Consider the following 25,162-nt stretch of genomic DNA (forward strand, 5'->3'; position numbering starts at 1 on the left):
CACCGCCCCAGCTGTGCGGGGCAGAGGTGGGCGAGGCGCTGCCCCGGCTCTTTTGTTTGGAGCGGACTCGCCCCGTCCCTGTCTGTTAGCGCAGGATCGTACGGGACGCTTTTCTCTGCTGCTTTTTCCGAGTTGGTTTACGCGCTTTTTCAGCCTAAAACGCGGCTGTGACGCAGCGAAAAGTTTGTGACTTCCCCAGGCACCGGCCCTTGTGTGGATTCCCAGATTTTGGATACGAGCACAGCCTCAAAGTAGCCGCGAAGTGGGTAATGAACCCGTTTCAAAAATATCCTTAGCGGGAGCTGCCTTAGAAAGCGTTGCGTTTGTCGGGTGGCAGAGCTCCAACTGCCCGACGGCATTGCGCGGCTCGGTGCCGGGGGTCCCCTTGCAGCCCGTGCTTGGAGGGATGGATGGATGCCTTCCCCTGGGTGCCCGCTGGCTTTCCAGGGAAGGGAGGAGAACAGAAGCAAGCGGGAAGTGTGCTGCTGCCCATCTGTGGTTCCGGATAGGCTTTGGGGATGTCTCTGCTGCAGCCATTGAGAGGGCGTTTAGGGGGAACTCATCTCAAAAGCAGAGCTTTGGAAAAGCGACAGCGTCCCCGCACTCAGCGTCCTGGCAGTGCCCCAAACTCAGCTCTGTGCAGTGGTTTTTAGAAGGGGGGAAAAAAAATAGTAGAGATCTGGGGGCTGTGATGAAAGCTTATCCAGCGGCCGTGTGTGCTGCTATAGGCTGAGAGAACTTCACCGCCTCCTGGTGAACTCATTCTTGCATTCTGCGAAGGAGCAAAGTATTGTTTTTCCTGCTGGGAAGCCGAAAGCCCCTCGGTTCCTCTTCCAGGTCGGGCAGGAAACGGGTGGCAGGGCTGGGGGCTCGGCGGGCTGTCCTGGGTTCTGCGGTGCCGTCACCCCGAGCTCCAGCCCCATCTGTGCCCCCTCTGTGCAGCCCCTGGGCTCCCTCCTGCAGCCGGAGCGGGGGTGGAGGGTGAGCGGGAGGCCGAGGGAAGCCACATCCTGCAGCAGGGCTGGGGCGAAGGGAATTGGGGCATGGAGCAGCCCCAACACGCTGTGGGTTTGTGGCACTGGGCTCACAGGTGAGTCTGCGAGTGCCCTTCAGGAGCTTGGGAGCTTCCTCGGAGCTGGCGTGGTCACAGCCTTTTCCTTTGCCTGCCTCCATTGCATTTAAATCCTCGAGGAATGAGAAACCCCAGGGAGCCCTGAGGCTGCTTGCCCTGGGCTGTACGTGTCCTTTAGTGGCACTTCCTCAGCCCCTGAGGCTATGTGCTCCCTTCCCTATGGAGAGGCTACAAGAGCCTTGCCCTTCAGCGGGGATCCAGGCTGTGTTTCTCAATTTAATTAGTTCTCTGGGTTGCACAGCAGCTTCCCAAGAGCAGGGCAATTAGTTTTTGGCCTGTAGGGCCGTAGATGCAGTATTCATGTCTGCTGGGTGAGTATCTTAACCTTGGCCAATCAGCCAAAAGTACCATGCGGCAGCAACACTGGATTGCTGGCAGCCAGAGCCCTCTGTGTTCCTGAACCACCTTGTCCTGAGCACCTTGTCCTTGTCCCTGCCTGCTTTCCTCCCAGCATCTCTGCCCCACAGGTGCCTGTGGCCGCTAGATTACAGCAGGCAGTGGTTTAAGGGCTGGGCTATGGGCTGGAGCTGTTACCCTCAGTTCTATGAAGGGTGCAGGGGCCCTTTTTGGAGTAGGAAGGGGTCACAAACATTCAGCTGTAGTTCAGCTTCCAAATCAAAGCATTGTGTGAATGGGAAACATAGCACAGCAGGCTGTGTCCTGCACGTGATGGAGATGGCCACGTCCAGGCACCTACATGCCCACCAGGTTCCTCAGCACAGGCACTGAAGCCGTTTCTTTGACTGGCAAGAGTTTCCTTGCTTTGTCTGGAGGAGAGCAGCACGAGGTCTTGCAGTTTGCCGGTGTTTGCAGAACGTCGCCGTTGTGGGTTTATGGATTTTGGCAGATCTTCAGCAGCATTGCCAGTTCAATTCTGCCTGAGCCCTGTCCCTGTGAGCAGTGGGAATGGGGACTGCAGCAGTCACTGTCTGGGCTGTGGCACACCGTGTGTGGTGTGTGAATGTTGAATGAAGCCCAAACCATCCTTATCCCACTCGGACTGAACGATGCTGCGGTGTGGGTCTGTCTGGCTGCAGCCCTCCTGGTGGGACTGTGCAAAGGGGAGGTGCACCCTGCTCATAGCTTTTGGTTGCTGTGGTCTTCCTGCATCCCATGGTGTGCATACAGGGCTTGCTGTGTAGTTCCTGGGGAGGGAGAAGAGCCCATCCCTTGTGGAGCACAGCCCGTGGGGAGCTGAGGCTCCTTGTGCTGGAAATGGCTCACAGCAAGCAATGCCGAGCTCTTTGCCAGTGTTGTCAGTTAACACCAAATCTGTTTCCTTGTAACGATGTTGAAACAAAACATTTCCTAGCGGATACAATCTGCTAACAGCGGCCCTGTGGGGCTGTAACTGCCAAAATCTCAGGGTAGCACAGTGGGCTTGGAGGCAACTTCCACGGCTGGAGCCTGGGTAGGATGCAGAGGCTGCAGCTCTGACAGCACCGAGCAGCCTGGTGGGGTGGCCCTGCTGCACAGCTGCTGCCCCACTGCTAATATTAGCAGCAGCAGAGGGACGGTCACAGCACTATGTGGGTGATGTGCCCTGAGTGCAGTCCTACGTGGAGCCCAGGGAGGGAATGGCTCGTGTTCCCCTGTGTGTCCTGTGGTTTTGCATGGCGATCTGTCGCAGGGCTGTGTGACGAATGGTGTGCGAGGCTCAATGCCTGGAAAAGGAAATGCAAAAAGCCTTTTCAGATTCTATCTCGGATCATCGCAGCCCTAGGAGTGAAACGAAGCTCCTGGACTCCAATTGTTGCGTTTCCTGGGCTGTCCCTAAAACCTCATGCTGTGGCCAATCCCATCTGATCCTCCTTCATCTCCATCTGCTCATGGCTGTGTTGCTCCCAGGTGTCCTTGCAGCTCTGGGATGTGGTGGGCTAAGCTGTGCTGAGAGTTTTCTCTCTTTTCTCTTCTTCTGATCCACATTTCTGAGCCCGGATCAGACGGATGGGAGCTCCCCGCCAACTCCTCATTTCATGCAAAGGTTCAGAAAGTACCAGTGGAAGGCAGGAGCCACGTTGTCTCCAGCACAAGTGCTCTTTCTTGTGCCAAGGGGAAAAATTGTCTGCCTGAATCCAGCAGCAGGGATCTGCAGTTGCGGGTTGTTTTTTTCCTGTGTATATTTAGTTCCTTGGGAATACAGAGGTTAGGAGGGAGTGGGAAAGGGGAAGCACAGGATGCGGATCTCTCTGTTCACGTGAGCTGGTCGGTGGGGACAGTCTTTGGCCCATGGTAGAACGTAGAGTTGCCCAGAGATCGGTGTTTACAGCCATCAGATGCAGGGAGGGCTGGGCTGTGTGTCCTTAGGGATGGGCAACCACTGCAGCACAGAGCAGAGTGTCCTTGGCTCTGCGTCATCTTCCAGTGCTGGTGTTACTGGCGAGCTCTCGATGTGCATTTGAGAGCCATCTGGGACACGGTGTCACACTGTCCCTTCCCTTTGAAAGGTTCCCTTATGATCCGGCCGTGGGTGAGTCTTTGCACCTGGGCCAGGATACAGCTTTAGCTGTGCCAGCATTATGCTGGTGCCTGGGTTCCTCCAGGTCTTGGAGCTCATGCAGCATCCTCTTCCAAGTGCTCATTGCATTTGAGAGACCGTCCCTTCATCTCTTGGCTAACAAATGCTCACTGCAGTGTGAGAGCATTGCTGCCTCCCTTGTCCTGCAGCCTCACTGTTGGGTGCTGCTTTCATTCCTGCTTTGTGGGGTGCTGCTCTGTGCCTTTTCCCAGGAGCCAGAACCCAGGCAGCTTCACGAATAGTCCTGTGCTGGGACTTGTCAGAAATCCAAAGGCAATAATGGAAAGCCCATAATCACTCCAGATATTCATGTTTCTAACTCTGATATTTGATATTTAAGTCAATGTCTCTAGGCAGTACCACTGCAAGGCTTGTTTCCTTTCCTGATCTCCCTCCCTGTGCTGCAATGAACTCTGCAGTGCATCTTCCTCACTGATACAGCGGGACAGGAAGACAGCAATGATGCCAAATTGGGGGTAAGCTTATTTGGAGACTTCACTGATGGAGCACTGGCAGCTCGCACCCATTGCTGTAGCAGTGCCCCTGCTCCCTCCTTACACAAAAGCCATGGTTAGGAGCAGCCCTCGGGCAGCTAGGAGGCTTACTGCTGTCCTCGGCTTATTCCAAAAAGCTGCTCCAGATTGATGAGAGCTCTGGTCTCCTGGCACTGTGACTCAGGCTTTTACCATGATTGCTTTGTGAGGCTGCTGGCCAGAGCTCAGCCCTTGGGGCTCCTGGGGACACCCAGGCTGGCTATCAGCTCTTTGCATGCCCCAAGGTGAGGCACCGTGGGTGGCAACACTGCCTGGCTCCTGCACCTGAGTTAGGGGACACGTTGGGGACGTCTCCATGAGTGCTGCTGCTCCTTGGCTGGCTCAGGCATTGGCCAGCACTCAGAGCTGGTCCGTGTTGAGATGTTCTCTTTCCATAGAATCATTAAGGCTGGAAAAGACCACGTAGATCACTAAGTCCAAACCCAACCCACCCCCCACTGTGTCCCCCAGTGCCACATCTCCACGGCTCCGGAACACCTCCAGAGATGGTGACCCCAGCACCTCCATGGGCAGCTGTGCCAATGCATCACAGCTCTTTCTGAGTGGAAATTTTTCCTAGTATCCACACTGTGCAACCGTCCTCCCACTACAGGAGGTGGCAGTTGTGTGATACATAGGGCACTACCCACACAGATGACCCCCTCCTCTCACCACTTCTACTCATTTATCTCAGTTTTATTCTCAGTACCAGCATGTTGCAACTCTGCCCATCGTATTATCAAGCTGAGATTGAATCACTTAATGATTGAATCACTTTTATCACCCAATCCCTTGCCACCGAGGCTCTTCACCACCCGCCAGAGTCATTCTGACATCCATTTGAGTGCCTGGAGCTGGGACCTGTGACTCATCTCTGGAGGTGTCTGGCCCAGCAGCTCAGTGCTATAGTTTCCTAAACCCAGCTGTGCAAGGCCCATGCTTGCTCTTAACCCTTCATAGCTGTGGTACCCTGCAAATCAGCACCGAGGCTGATATGGGGTCTGCAAGTCCATCTGCGTCATCATTTTGCCTTCTAGGCAGTAATTGTAAAGCATTTTGGAAACATTAGTGAACTAAACCAAATCTGCTCTGTCCCCTGGGAGGCAGAGAAGATTTATTTCCTGCTTCTCTCTCCCTTTATGAAAGGAAACTGGAGCACAGACCGGAGGCAAAAGCTGTGCAGAGAGCAGTTCACAGCCAGTAATGCAGCCCGTGGGGTACGGGGTACACCCTGTGCTGCATGGGGTTGTCTGTATGGACACACAATGAATATAAGGGATGTAAAATATACTGGTGTGATCTGGAAGCATTTTGCTGAGAGTTAGTGGTTATATAAGCCGAAGTGTAACAGAGAATCAAAGCTAAAACCTTTCTAGAGCTCCATTATAGGGACTGGAAATCTGAGATTTTGACTTAATCTGTGCGTGGATATTATTATTATTTTTTTTCTATTCTTGCTTCCAACTTTGCAGTTGTGCTCCCATTGCTGCTGGATGGCTGGGTTTGCTGCATCGGTCTGAGGCTCTCTTTGTAATCTGCTGAATAGGAGCAAAATGCTGCTTGAACAGCTTTGCTCATGTCAGAGCTCTGACTTGCATTTAGCCACAAATTTCCTCCATAATTCAGCTCTTGTTAGGGGCTGCACAGTTCACAAAGCACTGCGTGGTGACAGCGTGGTGCCAGCATTATCCTACATGCAATCTCTGTGTCAGACCATGAAATCTATTAAAGAACTTCTTACTGATGCTGTTGGGAAGTTGGAAAAAGGATTTGTGTGCGCACAAACCATTTACAACAGCAGATCATCATTCCATATACATTGCACAGCTCCCTTCCTCCTTCTTTAGGGTTTATCCACAGCATCCATACGGCCTGTGGGTACATGAGGAATATTGTGCTTGTTCCTGTAGCTGCAGCATCTCATGCCTTTCATTTGCCCAGAGAAGTGGTGAACATCCCATCCCTGGAAGCACTGAAGGTCAGGCTGGATGGGGCTCTGAGCACCTGATGGAGCTGTAGATGTTGGATAGGCTGGATATTAGGATGTTAGGTTGGATATTAGGAAAAAATCCTTCTCAGAAAGGATGGTGATGCAGTGGGGAGGTGGGGGAGTCATTGTCCCTGGAGGTGTTCAGGAACTGTGGAGATCTGGCATTGAGGGACGTGGTCAGTGGGCATGGTGGGCTGGGGTTGGGCTTGGTAATACAAGAATTATTTCCCAACCTTAACGATTGTGTGATTGTGTGACCCCGTTCATTGCAGGGGGGTTGTGACCGGATGACCTTTAAGGGTCCCTTCCAACTCAAACCATTCAGTGATTCTGTAGGGCATCCACCTTTGCTTTGGATGCTGGCATCCATCGGCATCAAAGATGGTGCTTTCAGGTAAGCAGCACTACAGTGCATCCCCAGGTGTTCCCGTGCTAACACAGAGAACCATCTGAGCTGGGGCTCAGTCTACATGGGGAGCATCCTGCTGCCCAGGACAGGGCTATGGGCAGCTCTGCTGGCCCTGAACAGTTAATGTGTGGGTTTCAGGGGGGGGGCTGCTGAAAGCTGACACCTGCGGCCGCTGCCTCCCCCTTTTTCCTCCCCGGGAACAGGAGGTCGCCATCTGGTAGCAGTTTAGAGAAAGTCAGCGCTCTGAAACGATACCATTGTATCGTGTGAAATGCCGGGACGACTGGCTGCCCTATTCCCATAAGGCTCTTATGTGTCTAAAAACGCAAGGAAAGCTTTCAGTGCTTAAGCAAGCAAGCAAATGTAACCCCTGGGTTACAGAAACCATGTGAGGGGCAGAGGATGTTTAATGGGAAGCAGCGAGCCCGGGGCTCACGTTGCAGAGCAGCTAGCACAGGTCCTGGAGGAACCAGCATCCCTCTCTGTTTATTTTGGTCTCCTCCAGAGCTCTGTGCATAGAGGTTTCCTTGTATAAAGCATCCCCTTGCCTGTTACTTGGGGTATTCTGTTTAAAAGGAAGAGGGAAGAAAGAAGGAGCAGATGTTGCTCTGCTGGCTGCCCCTTCCCACGTGCTGCCTGGAGCTGTGTCATTTCTGGTTCCCAGTGCCTGTAGGGACATGAGGAGCCTTTGGGCAGGAGCTGTGCAGCCCGTTGTGTCCCCTGGGAGCCCCGTGTCCAGGATCTTTCCCCCTGGAGAAGAATTAAAGATGTGTCTGTGCCTCCTCGGGAACCTCTTGGCTGCTGCATGCGCTGCTGGGACTTGAACCAGACCTCTGTCCTAGTCTGCAAGATCCCCGAAGAGCAGCTCTGACCGCTGGTGCCTGACCGCAGCGTGACCGGGAGGGCACAGTGTGAGCATCCCCAGTGCTGCAGCACAGTGCACGGACTGACAGACAAGCACTTTGCTGCTTCACTGACCCTGGTCTTGCTCAAGGAGTGCTCAAGCCCAGGGCGAGGGTGTGAGTTTGGGCATTTCTTGCCCATGAGCATCCTAGCAGCAGGTAGAGGCACTGCTCAGGGCTGGGACGTAGCTGTGCTTTTCCAGAAAGGAGCTTTGAGTGAGGAGAAAGAGCAGGCAGCAAAAGGAAATCCTGACTTTGGAAATACAGATTTGCTTTCTTACATGTGTCAAAACATTTTCTGAGGATAAAATTACTTTCCAAAGTGCTGAAGGCCCCTGCACATGCATGTGTTGGCATTCGCTTTGGTAAAGGCTTGGCGGCTGAGTTTGGGGCCAGGGACGCAGAGCTTCTGCAGTTGCCAGCAGAGCCCCACAGCAGGTGCTGCCCACACCACCCCACATGCAAGGATTAGTGTTGGGGCTGTCGGATCTGGGCTGCCAGCTGTCCCTGTAGCACGCTGCTTCCTCACAAGGGGGTTGGCAGCAAGTGGTTTGCAGCCAGGGCATGGGGTCATGGGTAGGGTTGGGTTCGCATCCAAAAGGAGTCATAGAATCATAGAATTACCTGGGTTGAAAAGGAGCACAATGCTCATCCAGTTCCAACCCCCTGCTATGTGCAGGTCGCCAACCAGCAGACCAGGCTGCCCAGAGCCACATCCAGCCTGGCCTTGAATGCCTGCAGGGATGGGGCATCCACAGCCTCCTTGGGCAACCTGTTCCAGTGCCTCACCACCTTTTGTGTGAAAAACTTCCTCCTAATATCTCAGACACCTCATTTTAGGGGATTTCTGGCTTGTGGAGCTGCTGCCTTCCAGTGGATTGAGTCATGAGTTGCCTGAATTGGATTGGAATTGGTTAAAAGGAAAAGCGTGGAAATGACAACACCTCTGTGTGCGTACTGCCCGCAGCGCAGGCACCCCGAGAGGAAGAGGAGGAAGGGCGATGCTGTGTGCTGACTGCTTCCACCTCCGCTGCCTCCAGCACCAGCTGGCAGGAGGATGGTGGGGCTGGGGAGACCCTGCAAGCACCAAAAGTCCCCTGGAAGGTGCCTTAGCAGGGACAGGGCCCTGCAGTCCAGCTCCCTGCTCAGCCCCGGCTGTGGGGATGTGGCAATGGAGCCTCAGAGAGACCTGTGCACTGCCAACGGGCCCCAGCACCGCACGGTGCTGGCCTTGGGCTCCTGTTGTTTTCATTAATAGGCCAGTTCCATGCAGGAAGCCGGGAGGAGGGTCCTGTGGAGCAGAGGTTGTTTGCTTTCCTTTCTTAGCTCTGAGCAGGACGGGCTATTTTTAAGCTTTTCTCTTTTTTTCGAGAGCTGTTTTGCTTCCTGAGGTCCTTTTCTCATTTCTGTGCAAGGAGCAGGAGTGAGGTGATGCTGAGCAGGGCAGCCCTGGCCATGCTGGGGACTGTTGTCACTGGAGGTGGCATCCCAGAACAGCGGTGCATTGAGGGTCACCTGTGCTCAGAAGTGGGAGCACAGCCCTCTGGGTCAGGCTGGACACAGAGCAGTGACCAAACTTGCTGGAGGTCAACCCAGGCACCAACATCCCTGTGCAACCAGCAGCAGGAGATGGACGTCCCATCCCGAGAGCTGCAGGTGGGCAAGCTTTCATGCTGTCCTCAGCCAGGTCAGGGTTTCCTTTGCAGAAGGAACACCACTGGGGCCCAGGGCTCATTTTGCTGTCAGAGGCAGTCCAAGCCATTTCCAGCCCTACTGAGGAATGGTTGCTTTCCCAGCACCCCCGTACTCCATTGCCACGCAGTGTGGGCATAGGAAATGATATTTGGATGGCTTATCATAGAATCATTAAAGTTGGAAAAGACCTCTAAGATCATCGAGTCTGACCCTAGCCCATCCCCACCATGGCCACTAACCATGTCCCTCAGTGCCACATCTCCGTGGTTGTTGAACACCTCCAGGGATGGTGACTCCACTGGGCAGCGTTCTGTGACCCTAATCACAGCTTTGCAGCTCTTCCTTAGACTTTCTGAACCCTTTTTGTGTCTGGGCTTTGACCTTATTTTCATTTTTGCAGTGGGGCCCAGAAAGACTTGGAGAAAAGCCATTTCTGGGTGTTGTATGCAGCCCAGCCCTCCGATAAAGGCAGGGGATGGCTGTATTCCAGGAGCTGTGCTGAGGGCCGTGGGCAAGGTTGCCTTGGGCTTGGGGCACTTTTAGGGGCTTGATGTCAACAGAAGGAACTGTGTGTTCCCCACGGACGATCACTAGTGCCATCTTTGCTTTTGGTGATAGCAAATGGACGGAAAAGAGCTGAGATGGCAGAGGTGGTTCACAGCATGAGCCCTGGAGAGCAGCAAGGCTGTTTGACTTGGTAACAAGCTTTTGATACAAAAAGAAATCCCCAAAACACATGGCATAGGGACATTTCCAGAGGGGCGTTTGCAAAGAAAAGAAGCTCGCCAATATTTCTTTGCTCTCAGGTTCCTTGAGAGCATTTACATTAACTGTCTGTTCCTGCAGACACATCTGTCATTAGGTAATTAGGCTTCTTTATTGAAGGAAATAAAAAGGAACTGAATAGGCTGGCAGGAGGAGTGATGAGCAGGCTTTAATTGCCCACCATGGACAGAACGGTGATCACAGCCATCAGGGAGCTGGTGGTGTGTGGCTGTGCTGCATCCCCCACCGATGTCCCCTTCCTGCAAAACTCAGCCTAGGCTGGCCTTGCACATTGTTTGGAAGCTGGGACTGGGGAGAAGAATGGTTGAAGTGTTATTAGGGATGTGACAGAGAAAGGAAGTGGCGGAGAACTCTGTTCTGGTGAGCCTGAGCTTGGTGCTGGAGAGCTGTGGACCTGCCAGATTAAATCTCGGCTTGGGGACTATTTAAAATTGATTCATTGTTCTTGGAGTGTGATAACTGAGAGTTAGATGCAGATCTCTGCTTCCTCCTGAATATATGGAAGTGCAGGACGAGGCATTGGCACAGGCTGCCCAGGGAGGTGGTGGAGTCACCATGCCTGGAGATGTTCAAGGACCATAGAAATGTGGTACTTAGGGACGTGGTTCAGAGGTTGTGGTGGGGATGGGTCAACAGTTGGACTGGGACTCTGTGCCCAGGTGTTGATCACCAGGGAGATAAAGATGAGTTGGCTGGGTGCCATACCCCAATGGCAGCACGGGGTTTTCATGCTCAGCTTGCCTGCACGTCGTGTCCCTGACACAGCCTGTCCCAGGCACGCCGTTGCTCCCCAGCACTTCCCCTGCTGGAGACTGAACAGTGTTTTTGGGTATTCCCCCTAAAAAGGCAAAACAGCCCTGAGCTGCTTGTGTCAGCAGCTGTGATCACGATCTGCTGGTGAGGCTGAGCCGCAGCGGCTGCCACGTGGATGCTTCCCTGCCCTTCCCTGCCGGCAGCTGCAGCAGATGGTTCCCATTGCTGAGCACAGGAGCTGCTCTGCAGCACCCCGATGTGTGCCAGGGGCTCTTGGCTGCAGGACGAGGGGTACCCAGGAGGCCTGGAGGGAAAGCTGTGCTCGAGTCTCCCTGACATTTCTGGTGTCTTGTGTGATCCCAGTGTGGCTTTCAAAGACTGAAGCTCGCCTGTAGTGTTCTGTTAGAGGAAAGGATGGGTGGGCTCATTGTGTAGAGTGGCACAACCCAGGTCAGCCTTCCCATGGAGTGTACAGTGGGGCAGGGAGCATCGCCTGGCGGATGGAGGCTGCCCCTGGTGATGCTCTGTCCCTTTTGTGAGGCTGTGGCTCGGAGCCAGCAAGCTGACACTGTTGTCCATCAGATTTCCTTGGAAGGATTCCTGGCTGTAGAATCCGGGCCTCCCAGCTTGCTCCTTCCTGCACTGGGGGGGTCTCCTGTTATTGTTTTTCAAGCACTTTGGCTTGAATGATCTCTAAGAACCGTTTTATGGATATGAGCTTTTGTGACTGCCACCTTTGTTTTTTTGCAGCATTATTTGGGTTCGATGCTCTTCTGAGATTTTCACTTGCCGGATTTGGATTTGGATGGCAACAGTCAGTGGGCAGCTGGTGTTTATCCTTTGGGTGGGAGAGGCAAAGGGAAGCTTTGGAGTGTTTGGTTCTGTACCCCATTGGGCTGGGAGCTGCTCCGGCTTTCTGGGGCTGCATTTCCTGCTTCATGTTCCAGCTTTGTTTCTGGGTTTGTTGCTTCTCTGTCCCTCTGTTCCCTGTGTGTTAAATGGGATTGTGAATCCTCATGGCAGAGCGGAGGAGCGGTAATGGGGTCACATTACTGGAGGTTTCTGGAAGCGTCTCTCAAGATGCTCAGATGGATGGTAACTAAATTCTGAATTCCTCTTAATTTCTTTCAGCTCTGAAAAGATCTTTTGAGGTCGAGGAGGTAGATCAGTCTTCAAATTCCTCCACCCCACAAAGACGGACCCCGAACCCTCTCCTCAGGTCCACCGTGTCCAGCTCCACGCAGAAGTTTCAGGAACTCGGTGCCAGGAACTCGGAGCCATCTGCCAGACATGCAGACCCCACAGCCCAGCGATCCCCCAAGGCCCCTCTGAGGAGAGTGGAGCACTCCGGACCCAAACTGCCAGAGCCGGTGTCCAGAAGAACAGAAATCTCCATTGACATCTCATCCAAGCAGGTGGAGAACTCCACTTCGGGGTTGTCGAGGTTTGGCCTCAAAAGAGCAGATGTGCTGGGGCACAAAGCCCCGGAGCCCACCCCGCGCAGGACTGAGATCACGCTCGGCAAACCCCAGGAGCCGGGACTGCGGCGGGCGGATGCCCCGGCATCGAAGATCCCCGAGATGCCCCAGCGCAGAGCGGAGCCGCCCAGCGCTCCCGTGCCCGACGTGGCCACCAAGCGCGTGGAAATTCAGGTAGCCAAGGCTGCCGAGGTGCCAGCCCCGCTGGCACGGCAAGTGGAGAGCATGGAGCACGTGCCGGCCCCACAGCCTCCCCAGGCAGAGCCAAAGCCCCAGCCGGTGCTGATGGAGAGCCCACCAAAGAGAGAAGAAGGTGAGTGAGTACGGCCGCACTGTGGGTTGGGAACTTGGAGCTTCCAGCTCGAGCAGTGATGGCTTCTGCGGCTGAGCTTGCATCTTGTCTCATGTGTCTACATACATGGCTGTTAGACTTGGTTTTATGTTGGCTGAAAGAGCTGTCAGTTGGAATGAGACGTGCTATCAAGCTTGTAAGAAATAAAATGAGCAAATGCCAAAAGCTTGGGTGCTTGCGGAAGAAGACACTTCTGCCAGCACAGACCCGCCTGCCTGTGCAGCATCTCGGAAAGCCTCTGACATGCTGGAAAATGTGATGGTTGTGGAGGTGTTGTTGTGATGGGTTGTTGTTTAATGTTGTTGTTTATAGTTGTGGGGCAGAAACAGCCTCTTCATTAGCAGGAGTCAGGGTTTTTTTTTCCTGCTGGTTGCTGGAGCCAAAGTCTAATAACATCATGGATCAGAGCCAGTATTACACTGGAGCCCTGCCTTCTATTAGCTGCATCTTGTTTTCGATTAATCCCGTATTAGACATGAAAGCCAGCTTCCCTCCCCCACTGGCCGTCATTTACCCTCCTTAATGTTTTAGAGATTTTTCTCTTTTAGCCATTAATTATGTTTCCATTCCTCATCTCATGCTTGCTCTTTCCTCTGCGGAGCTGTGGTGGGGAGTAGTGCCAGGGTGAGACTCTGCGAGCTCCATGCCTGCCCTGGGGTCTGGCTCCTGTGTTCTTGGATCCCATCCCAAGCCTTGCCCTGCCATGTGCCCCAGCTCTATTGCTGCTGCATGCAGCCAGTCTCAGATTGGTCCTACCCAGGAACCGTCGTCTGCTGCGAAGTTCAGTCGTGCCCTGCTGCTGGGCTTTGGGGTTTTGGTGTGTATGTGCAGTCTGGAAGCAAACGAGATGTCCACACTGAAGCTGATGTTAGACCTGTAAAACAGGGGTGGTTTTCTCTGACCGTGAGCATGGATGGAGAGAATGAAAGGCTCAGTGGGCAGCAGGCTGGTGCAGCTCCATCTGGGCATGGCTAGGGATCAGCAGTGGGCTTGGCCATGGGCTCAGCCGGAGCCTCTCTGCCGGGTTTTATCCCCAGAAGCAATAAGGTGCCAAGGCCCCTGTTGTCCCCTGTGCCTGACCTCACTGTGCTGAGTTTGGGCTGCTGTGAGCTCCCCAAGCTCTGAATGTCAGGCAGCTGGGCACTTTAAGAGCAGAAGAATCTGAGCTGCTGAACGCCCCAGCTGCACAGGGGGGAAAGGGAGGGCTCTGTGCATCAAAAAGGACTCCAGAAACTCAGGACAGCTGCTGGGGATGGGTTTTAGGAAAGAGCCCGGCTGTCTGGGGTCTGCCTTACAGAGCAGGACAGGCTGGTGCTGGTACAAAAGGGGCTTTCAGTCTGGGTACATCCGAAAAGAGCCAGGAAGAGAGGCTGAAGGAGCAGGAAGGGCTCTGCCTCCTTCTGCCTGCTGGTCAGCTGAGGCACGCACCCAGACCTCGTGGCCATTACTCACCAGGCAGGGGTGGCATCTCCTCAGGGTGCCCAGCAGGTGAATGCAGGCTCATTGCTGATGTGGCTCTGGCCCCAGCACAACCTCTCAGGTGAAAAAGATGCAGTGCATGGCAAAAGCTTGGAGTCCTGTTCCCACTCTGACCCACAGGATGCTCCCGTGGCACAGACACGATGGCACCTCATACCTTGCAGCTCTGGCACAAGCAGCTGCGCCGGGGATGTGCCAGCTGCCCCCAGCTCCATGCCAGGACACGCAGCCCCCAGCTGCTGGGCTCAGCTGTGCTCTCTTGTGCTGAACCCTGTGTCCTAGAGGAGGTGGCTGGAGGAGGGCCATTCGCCTGACCAGACCCTGAAGGAAAGCAGTGGTTGCAACTCTGAGCTTCATTCGGGTGGAAGCAGTGGTTCTCTGTGAGAAGAGTGCAGGAGGAGCTCTGGTGGGGAACAGGAGCAAGAAATATTCGTTCCCACTTCTGTCTGCCCTCTCTATCTCTTCCTCCTGTGTTCCCTGAGGTGCATCCCCCATTCTCTTGCAGAGCTTAACGTTGAGTTTGGGGAGCTGATGACAGGAGGAACACAAGCAGCCCAACGTGGGGCTGGCTGTGCTCCATGCTCTGCTGGGCACAGAAACATGTTTTCAGAGGCGCGTTGGAAAATTCACAACTTTACTGTTGTTGTTTGAGAGCTTGTGAATTCCGTGAGTGTTGCTTTCGATGTTGGCTTATTCATCTGGGAAAACATGTTGTTCTTTGCGTCCTGCAAGTCTGTGGTGACTGGGAGGGAAGAGCAGAGAAGTTCATGCTTTTCATGCCAGCTTTCTGCCCTTCTGTGCTTCCCCAAGATGTGGACCTGTTTGTATCTGGGGTTCTGGGATCGCAGCGATGGGTTCAAAGGATCCCGAGTGAGAAGCGGAAGCCCTTCTGACCTGATGGTCTTTCTGGTCTCTGCCCATGGCCTCGCTGCCCACGCCTCCCATTGCTGTAGCTAGAAAGGTGGATGGGGGTGGATGATGTCAGTGCTTGGAGCTGTCACCCAAAGCAGAAGCTTGACGTGTGCTACAGCCACGTCTGGATGAAACACATCTCTGTGCTGATGCACAGTGATGGGTAAAGCAGTCTGAAATGTGCACAGAAGTGCAGCTCTTGTGGAGTTTTCTCCCCATCTGGGAGAGCTGTGTGGGTGCCAGGATCCCTAAGATAGCAGCAAGCTCCCCTCTGCTGCTGCAGGAAAAGCACAAGGACTTCAGAAGAAAGAAACAATTCAACTTTTCCACTCTTTTTTTTTTTCTCCAGCCTGGACCCCTAAGGCAAGCTTTGTCCTTAGAACTTTATTTTTCATTTAAAAGCTCCATTAGAGTTACCAAAAAAAAAAAAAGAGAGAGAGAGAACTTTCCAATCCACACAACTCCTCGTGAAGGACGTCTCCAAAAAGTGGGGACCCACCGCTGGGGGCACAGCCCCACTTGTCCTGCATTGGTCATTAGGGAGCCTTGGTGTAGATCTGTAGGGACAATGCTGAGCGCAGAGGCGGGGTTCAGAGGGACCCAGGGACCGCTAGCACAGCAGCCCTGCCACAATAAAGGGGCCAGGCTTGTGTGGATCAACAGTGAGTAATCATTTCCAGCTCCCTGAGCTGCACAGCAATTTAACTGTATGAGAAGATTAAAGCTGCAGGGAAATGTTTCCTTAAAACCAGCTGACACATTTGGGCTAGATTATGAGTAGTTCTTTTTTTTTTTTTTTTTTTTCTTCTTCTTCTTTTGCTGCTGTTGTTATTATTTTTAACAGGAAAAGCGCCTACAGCCTGAGATACCAAATGGAGAGGCTGAATGAGAAACACAGAGTCCAAATCCACATGCTCAGGGCAGGTGCCAAAAATGAGATAATCTGGAAAAATGGAGTCCTGGAGGAGCAGGGACTTGGAAGGAGAGGAGCCTGTGTGCAGAGGGGATGCTTGTGTCCCATGGCAGGGATGCGTGGCCACGTGCTGGGTGTCTGCATGGGGATGGCAGCAGTGCATGCCCTGTCTGTGGCTGTGTAGGGAGCAGCTGGGGCAGCTCATCTGGTCTCATTTTGGGCTGTATTTGAAGCAGGAAGGAGGCTGGGTGATGTGGTTGTGCCACATTGCTGACCATCCTTGGCCATCAGGATGTTGGTCCTGAATGTGTGGGCTGCTGTTGCCTTCAGCTCAGGTCATTGCCATGCGAGACCCATTGGGGACGTAGGATTTTCTTTGGAGACAAATGCAAACAAGTGGAGAATTCACTGTCCCTCTGGGAGTCCCTGAGGGCCTGTAGGAAAAGCAGTGATCTCACCAGTGGGGTTCATCGTGCGAAGTAGTGGATTCCCATCGGAAATAGGACACTTCCCCCTTCCCTGCCCTGCCCTGTCTTCTTTGAAGCCGGATGAGGGTGAAACTGTGGTTGCTGAGCATCAGAGAAATCATGGCCCTTGCCCTTCTCAGCTGGCTCTGTGCACGAGGCCATGCAGCCATGTGCTTACACCCAGAAGCTTGCAGGGACTACATGAAGGCTGAGCTTCCTGGCCCAGGAGAAAGCAACCAGGTGTGCCTGTGACATCCTGCTGCAGTGCTGGTCCCACAACCTGGTGGGATCTGGGCTGTGAGCCCCATGCAGCTGCAGGGCCCTTCCTGCTGTATCCAACCCTCTGCCGGATGTGCAGCTCCGTCTGGGAGCAGTGGGTGACATGCACAGAGCAGACTGAGGGGTTGTTGTGTTTATTTTGTGGTATCTGTGTGTCTGGAGCCCATAGTGGTTGTGCTCTGGAACACACTCCCCGCCCTACAACTCCTTTGGCATCCTCCAGCTTTCTCACATTTGGGTTAATCATCCCACAGGCTGATAAGGCAAATAAAATCCGTTATCTTGACCAAGATAAAACAAAGGGTTTGCTTTGATCTCTTACAGTAAGGGCTGGCCGCTGGTTGTGTGGCTTCTCCCTGTTGGCTGGGGGAGGTGGTGGTAGCAGTGGCGATGAACCTTCTGCAGGGAATAGCTTTTCTTCTACGCTATTTCTAGATCTGTGTCCCAGCCTGACATGTTTCTGTTGGCCAGTGGCTGGGAGGACACCGTAAGCTGGGTACGGTGCCAGCGCTGTAAACTCTGTGAGAGGAATTGAGGAATTGAATTGAGATTATATGGAGATTACTTTGTTTTGAGAAGATCAAACGTTGTCGTGTCCAAAGCAGATAACTTGACAGCAAGCCAGTTGTGTTCTCTACTTCTCCAGCAAACAAACAGAGCCACAAACACTTTTGCATTGTCCAAGATGTTGCAATGAAGTCGAAGTGAATGTGGCTATAAATGGAAGAAGCAGCTCTTCTTGGATTGCAGCCTGTGCTCAGACTCCACTGGACCCAGTTTTTCTTCCATCTGTTACAGCTTTTAGAGGAGGGACTTGGGGAGAGGGCTGCTTTCCTTCAGGTTTGTTGGCCTTTATTTCATTTGTCTTCTGAACAGACCTGGGAGTAGAAGTTACCTGGATTTCTGTAGGGTCGCGCACAGGTATCTCAGTTGGTTGTCTTGTTTCAGCACATCATGGCGTGAAGGCAGTAGGAGAGACATATTGAAATTCGAGGCTGGACCAAAGGGACGGCTCCAGAGCATCTCACAAACAGCAGAAGTTTGCAGATGTTTATGTATTTGTGAAAAGCAAACAATGTTAACAAGCTGTACGAGGCTGCTGTGCCAGCTCAGCAGTGACAGCACGGGGCTTTTTGCTTGCTGTCTCCTCCTTGACTTCTATTGCCTGCAGTTTCTTCTGTCGAAGCAGTGGGTTATTCTTTGCATAGCAAAGGCAATTTGTACAGCAGGGCTCAAAAATTACTAAAACAAAGCATCTTTCAACACCTTTAAGTTCAAAGACTGTTGATTCTTTAGCACATACAAGCAGAACCTTGGATTTATGCTCTGGCTGTGCAGCCCAAGAGGCTGCGTCCAGGTTGTGTGCGAGCTGGGTGGTCCCTGCAGCCCCTGAATGTTCTCAGAGGTCTGGATCTGCTGAGGCTTCCCATGGTGCAACTCCAGCACGGCCCCTGGCTTGAGTTCACAAGGGGTGCAGAAATATTTAGTGGGAGCTGAGACCCGAACTCCTTCTGCCTCTTTGTGGGTGAGAGAGAGCTGTGCAAGGAGTGCTCTCGTTGATGCATGTGGTTCTGTCCATACGTGCTGAGCATCCATGTTGGCAGGATGAATTTTTCCCTTGTATATTATTTCCAGAGAGAAAGTGATCGAGGAGAAATAGGACTGTGCCCCAGTCCCTTGTTTCCAGCCGTGCTTTGCAGCCCCAGCAGACCTGCTCCTCTTGGGTCTGGTTGTTCTGCAAACCTCTTGCTATGCACATTTACTTAAGTGTGTGGGTCAGGCTGCCTGTGATGCTTATCAGTGGTGCTTTAACTTTTTATGAAGGTTCTGTCTTCTCCCGTTTGCTCCTCTCTTGCTGTGCCCAGAGTGGGACACACATTCCTTCCTCGAAGAGAAGTTTAATTTGGGGAGACCTCAGCCAATGGATATTAGATGGGAATCCCAGAGGGTATGGTGCCTACGAGGGGAGGGCTGTGATAAAAGTTAATAGTACGTAAGCTCTTTAAAGCAGCTTTCTCAGTTACAGCTGTCTTGCAGCTCTCGGCTCTTAAATTGCTTCTTAATAGTACCAAAGTGGTGGTGTCCTCTGAACCCTTCTCCATAGCTCTGGAGCGTGGAAATGAACTCAGGGTGGATCCCTATAACCAGCTCCTTTGAAGCTAGGAGCTTTGGCAACTCACTTTTTTCAGTAGTAGAAGTAAATTTGGAAACTGGGAGCCTGGAAAATGTTGAGAAGATGGCTCGAGGCTGGATTGTCAGGGTCCTACCTTTACTGTTTGCTTGCTCGTCACCTTGGGTGAATCTCTCTACCTGTTCCAGTTTCATCTTTTATAATAACGAGCAGGTGAATGTGGCAAGAGGGCTTGGATTCAGTCCTTGCAAGGAGTCCTTTCTCCATGCAAGAACTGGCACTGGGCTGAGCCCTTCTTGTGGAGGCAGGAGGAGGGCAGCTGCTCTGCACAGATTATGGGCTGGTTTTGCAGAAAGCTCCTGCAGCTGTCCAGGAGGAGAGTGAGGATATCAGATGGTTTCTTTATCAAAGCCCCCTCCAGTCCACTCTACTCTTCGGTCTGCTTTCTCCTAAATTTAAATATCAGCTGGTGCTCTGCAGAAGCCCATGTGTCTAGTCATTTATTTTCCTTTTCCCTGGATATCCCTGGGCAATAGAAAGCTGCTCAGGGCTGACAGTAAGTCCTTTGTGGTCACACCATGTCCCTGTGTAGGACACCATACTGTCCCCCAAAGCCCCAGGCTGTTTTCCCCCAGCACTCTGGAGTTATGTGACTCATTGAGGTTTGCAGCAGAAGGAAAGTAAATTCTCAACTTGCAGAAAAAAGCCTGGGAAAGGAACCCAGGAGCGCTCAAGAAAGCTGAAAAATCAAAGCAGAAAAGAAGAATTCATGTAATTTGGAAGTGAGAAAATGAGATTTGGAAGGTAACCTTTGGAAGTGTGTAAATGGGAGGGATGAATGCTGGGTCCTGGTTTGTGAGCAATGGGTGCTGCTGGTGCAGGCATTGGTGAGCAGTTTGGGATGCTTGCCCCACGTCCTCCCTTTTCCATCCTGTTCAGATAGGAAAGAATTGAAATTACCTTGCAGTTATCCAGATCTGCCCTGAGAAAAATGGACTCTATCTGAGCAGCATTTCTGTTAAAATATAATTGTTTAGACAAACTCTGGCTGAACTCACTTCCTCCTGCAGCCCAATGTGCTGATAAAATGGGGGTGGAAGTGGGAGACCGAGTTCAGCTGCTGCTGAGCCCTTTCTTGGGATCATCACCCCCCACCCTGAGGTCCCCGTGTGCCTCTTCTCCTGGCCTTGGAGGAGCCAAGAGGATGACTGGGGACAGCTGTGGGCACGGGCTGGGATGCGGCCATGGGAGAGGCGATGTGGGTGCTCACGTTGGGGTCTCCGTGTTGTGGAGTGGGACGAAATGTGAGCTCTTGCCCTACTGCTGGTGTTCCTACGGGAAGCCATCCTCCCTGCCCTATTTTGGGTAGCAAATGGAAGTTAATTAGCAGCGTAGGAGCGCATGCCCTGGGGTTGGGAGGTGAAGGGTTCCTGGACAGCAGCGAGGGAGCACTGGGATTTCCTCTCTGCTTTGTTGCTTCGTTTCCTGGGCTGAAATGTCTTGCAGAGGCCAAGCAGGGTGGATCAGGACCTAGGCTTTGCCCTGCCTCCACCTGGGGGAGCAGGAGGAGCAGCTTTGGGGTTATCTCAGCCTCCTGCCTGGGTAGGGGCAGCAGGTCTGTGGGATGCTCACTACCACAGTGAGCAAAACCAAAGCCGCTGCTTGGGATTTACTGGAGGAACAGAGCTGGGGAAGCCTCCAATCGTGACTGCAGAGACAGGGGGAATGGTGCTGTGACTGTGCTGGAGAACATTGCTCTGTCCCTCGGGGCGCAGACAGGCAGAGAACATTCAGTTTGTTTTTCCTTCTCATTTTTAGACATGCAAAAGTGATTTTTCTCTTTTATTACCGCTGTTGCTGCTCTGTGGCAAAGGGCATTGGGTAGGTTTCACAGGCTGAATTCTCCCTAGAAAAGCCCCTCCTCTGCTTTCACAGCTCCAGCTGCCAGGTCTGGTTTTCAAACAATTTGCAGAGGCCCAAATATTTGCGGGGCAAAGCTGTGCCTGCAGGAAATGGCTGCAGTTTCCGGCTCCAAAGTGGTGCGAGGGTTGGGACAGCCTGGGGTGATGCAGGACGTCCCACATCTGGAGAATGGACCTGAGGGCCATGCAGGGAAAAATGGGCAAACTGTGCCCTGCTCCGCTGGGTTTGGCTTTTGTGGGAAGAAAAATGTTGGCAGAATGATGTTCCATCAGAAAATGGAAGGGTTTTGCATCAGAATGGGAAGGCGCTGATTTTTGATGAAACGTTTGCTGCTGATGTTTGCTGATCTTCATCCTGAAGTGAAAGGGGAAGGATGGTGAGGATCTGAGTCACTCTGGGGCTGCAGTGGGACCTCCTGCATCTGTCAGCAGAACCAAGGCTGAGTTACTGCGGTGGAGGTGGTGACTGCTTCCAGCGCAGCGATTCCCCACTTGGTGTGGCTGAGCACCATCTATCTGGCCAGGCAGGGAACAGCAGCTGCCCTGTTGTGCATGCAGGGATGTGCAGAGATGGAGAAGAAATGGGAGAGGTTGTGAGCAACGAGGGCAGCAGTCCATGCTGGGTGTGCCTCCCTGGATGATGCGGACAGGCTGATCAATGGGCTGAGCCCAATTGTATGAGCTTGAACGAGACCAAGTGTCGGGTCCTGCATCACTACAGACTTAGGGCAGAGTGACTGGAAAGCTGCAGGGAGGAAAAGAATCTGGGTGTGTGAGCTGACAGCTGGCCGAACGTGAGCCAGCTTTGTGCCCAGGTGGCCAAGAAGGCCAACAGCATCCTGGCATGCATCAGAAACAGTGCAGCCAGCAGAGCAGGAGGTGACTGTCTCTCTGTATGGGCACTAATGAGGCCACACCTCAAGTGCTGTGTTCAGCGTTGGGCCCCTCACCACAGGAAAGACATTGAGACCCTGGAGCATGTCCAGAGATGGGCAGTGGAGCTGTGAGGGGTCTGAAGCACAAGTCTGATGGGGAGCACTTTGACCTCCGGAGGAGGGGAAGTTGAGGCTGCGTTTAATCCTGAAAGCAGTCAGATGGCTGAAAGCTGTGCGCACAGCCCAGGGCAGGGCCAAAAGCGGCAGTGTCTGCTACTCTTGCATAATGCAAAGCAAAACCTCGAGGAAGAAGTTGAAGCAGTTCCCCACACCACAGCCCCGGGTTGATTCCCGTAGGGAACTGAGAGGGAGAGGAAATGTCCTTCCATGGGAGACTCTTGGAGCTATTGAGACACTTTGGCATTGCTGCATTCTGCTGAGCAGCTGCGGCAAGAATGCAGGGCTGCCGGAAGGAGGAAATATTGCTACATAAATTGCTGCACCATTGATTTATTTTTCTTCTTTCTGGCTGACCCTTGGGGTTCCCCCAGGGCTCTCCCCTCCGTGCCCCCCTTCCCATGGCTCCACAGAGCTGCAGTGCTGCAAGGCGCTCAGGAGCATCTGGGAAAGGTTTGGACGCAGCACATGGAGATGCTCTGCAGAGTCAGCACAGGGGCCAGAGGGCAGCACTCGTCCCTCCCCACTGCAGGGAGGCAGAGCTGCTCGCCAGGCATGCCTGAACGCTCCCGAATTCCAGATCTGGATCTGTTCTTGGGCCCCTCCACGATGCTTTGCCTTTGGGCCACAAATGGTCCAGCTTCGCCCTGTGGCTGAGTGGTGGCTGAGAACTGCTGGTGCTGCAGGGATATGGAAGGTCAGCAGGGTCTGGGCCTCAGGAAAGAACAGGAGATTGCTGTGGGCTCAGCAGGATGGTGAGCTTCATGGGCTTAGGGCTGGCCTTGGGGAGGTGAGGTTTGGGGATCTTATGGGAGAGGGCACGGGGCAGTGGGGGCTACTCTTGTTTGTTAGGTACTTTTGAGAGACCCTGGGGACTGCAGGTGTGGAGCATCCCTTACTCCATGCCTGCAGCGAGTCAACCACCAGTCTGTGTGTAAAAGGGAGATGGAGCTCGAGGGGACCTTTGGTGTCCAATGGGTTTATGTGCAGGAGAGCTCTTCTGAACAAACCCTGTGAAAGGATCTCTTTCCACTGGATCAGAAAGAGGGGGCTGCTCTTGGGTTTGTGGGTGCTGTAAAGCTGGGGGTTAGCTATAGCAGAGCCAAGCACCTGCAAAGTTACCCCGAAACCAAAACATGAGCGAGGCATGCATTTTAAGACCCCATCTCATGCTCTTTCCTGCTGCTCTTAGTGCCCCTAAATAAAAAAAGGGACTGGGAAATGTCCCTGTGGTGCTCACATTGTGGTTGAGCCCATCACATGTCCCACAAGCAGCCACCTGTGGTTGGCAGGGTTCTGGGCAATGTGCCTTGGTCCTGCCTCTCTGCCAGCCCAGGGGCAGCAGCAGGTCCTGTGGCCACTGGCGAGGGGCTTTCTTGGAGGGAGGCTGAACAGACCCCAGAGGGCTCCCATGCGGAAGGAAGAGTGCTTTGCCAAACCGTAGGAGGAATTCCCACGTTCCTGTTCCTTGCACTGCCTGCCAAACCCTCCTCCTTTCCACAAAAGCTGATGTATTTAGCTGGGTTTAACCTTTGCTCAAAGAAGTGAGTAACAAAGGTCTTTTACTTTTGGTTTCTGGATGTAAATTTACGATTCAGCGATGGTTTTGTACACACAGCACAATGCCATTGTGAGAAAAGCCGGAGGAGAGACAGAGCGAGCATCACTCAGGGGTTCCTTATTAACAGGGGCTTTCCGGCAGCCTGCCCACATCACTCTTCCTTCCTGCTCTGGCAGTGTCTGCCGGAGCAGTGTGAGGTGTCAGACAGCTCTCACAGCTTCAGCACAAGCAGAAGAGTGACGGCGTGGGGTTTGGTATCCCCAGTGCCTGTGGTCACTGCGCTGCTCTCCGCTCTGCTCTGCCCGGCTGCAGTGAGCACCCGACTCTGCATTGGAGGTGGTGAGTGAGGTTGGAGGGAGGAGAAATGCTCTTTGGCATTGCTGTTTTCTGTAGCTGAATGCTACAAGGTTCTGCCTCCTTGGGATTCCCGCATTTGGGATTTTCAGGGCACGGAGGACCTTTGGGGAATGGCAGAAGGTACAGCTGCTCTTGTAGTTTTCTGCCCTGGATAATACTGTCTTATCCTCTGGTTTGACTTGTATGCCACGAGCCTTGGTGGTGATAGCAGCTGTCCACAGTCACATAATCAGTTTGGCATTATGTATGGGGAACGCTGGGTGGGATGGGCATGATCCTCTGCTCCTGAGCACAGACAGATGCATCCCACCTCTTTGTACCCAGCCTCTGGCCAGGGGAAACCTCCCTGATTGAAGTCAGCTGAATGTAGGGCAGTGTGTGGCCTACAAGGAGCTGGGATGGCCACTTCCAATGCAGTCAGGCTTGGCTTCTGCGTTATTTCCAAGCCCAAACCCCTCTGCAACTAATTAGGACGCCCACATCAGTGACCCCGGTGCTCCTGACCACAGCCAGGCATGGGGAAGCTGCTTTGTGGAGCTGAAGTGGGGGCTTTGGAGGCTGCTCCCCTTAACCACCCTTGTCCCCCTGGTGTCCCTTTGGCCACGGGGAGCCCACAGGGCTGACTCCATGTGAGCAGTTCCTCCCTGGTGCTGTGAGCAGTGGGGAGCGGCAGGAGGTAGGGCTGAAGCCCTGTGCTCACAGCCCACGCACTGGGATTTGAGACTTTCCCAGTTGGAATTGGAGTAATTGACAAAAAAAGTAATGAGGCTTTGACTGCAGCAAGTGTAGCTTGTGGTATCGCAACCAGCTGGGGATGCTGGCCTGTGTGATAAGCACAGCTTCATACGGATCTGCAAAAATCTGTGCTCCATTAGCTCCTGCCCTCAGCACTCCCTGAAAGTTGCCCAAAAATTCCATCTTGGTGTAACGTAGGATACGCTCCAGCCTGCCCCGAGAACATCTGGTATCTGTGCATGGGGTGATATTAATCACAGTATAAACACAGCCAAGCGCTGAGCAGCAGAGCCCTCCCACCTCCCCCCCGTTAACCAAAGGTTGCAGCTATTTCCCAGTGCTCTGTGCCACGCAGGCTGCACGGTGCTGCACAGATCCTACTGGCTGCTTACAGGAGGAGGCACGCAGCCCTCCCTTGCCCTTCTTGCTGCTATCACAGTGCTGCACAAAGGGGAGATGCTGTTGTTGCTGTTTGGCAGCTGGAGGCAGGGCTGCAAAGCCTGTTTGTGCTGACGCTATCGTGTGTCTGCTCACTACTGGGGTGCTTAGGTTTGCTCCCTGTGCTCCAGGACATGCCATGGTTTCCTTTCAAGTTAGGGCACGGGCAGCATTTTTAGCCCCAAATTCCTCTGGAGCAGCCACTGACTGCACTGACAGTGCTGTCTCCATGACCCGAAATGGGAGCATGGCTCAGCTTTGCCCCACGTATCCCAAAAAGTGTGTGGCAGAGTTGTAAGTAAAAAAAAAAAAGAAAAGACAGAAAAAGATGAAAATGATGTCTCAAGCACCTTAACCACGGGGCTGCT

General features: G+C 53.2%; 1 protein-coding gene across 5 annotated transcripts in view; it reads left to right on the forward strand.

Moving 5' to 3' along the window:
- The window catches only part of SEPTIN9 (septin 9), a 97,758-nt gene that overhangs the window by 50,650 nt on the left and 21,946 nt on the right, over positions 1-25,162 (forward strand). For 4 of the 5 annotated variants that reach the window (XM_019621642.2, XM_010721262.3, XM_010721263.2 and 1 more), the window contains one exon: positions 11,850-12,509. In XM_019621642.2, the coding sequence (XP_019477187.1) occupies positions 11,850-12,509 (660 nt within the window). Of the gene's footprint in view, positions 1-11,849; positions 12,510-23,464; positions 23,604-25,162 lie in introns of those variants that run through there. The other variant, XM_010721265.3, reaches the window with a different exon arrangement.

Source organism: Meleagris gallopavo, chromosome 20 (genome assembly GCF_000146605.3).
Source record: "Meleagris gallopavo isolate NT-WF06-2002-E0010 breed Aviagen turkey brand Nicholas breeding stock chromosome 20, Turkey_5.1, whole genome shotgun sequence".
Classification (NCBI taxonomy): Eukaryota; Metazoa; Chordata; class Aves; order Galliformes; family Phasianidae; genus Meleagris; species Meleagris gallopavo.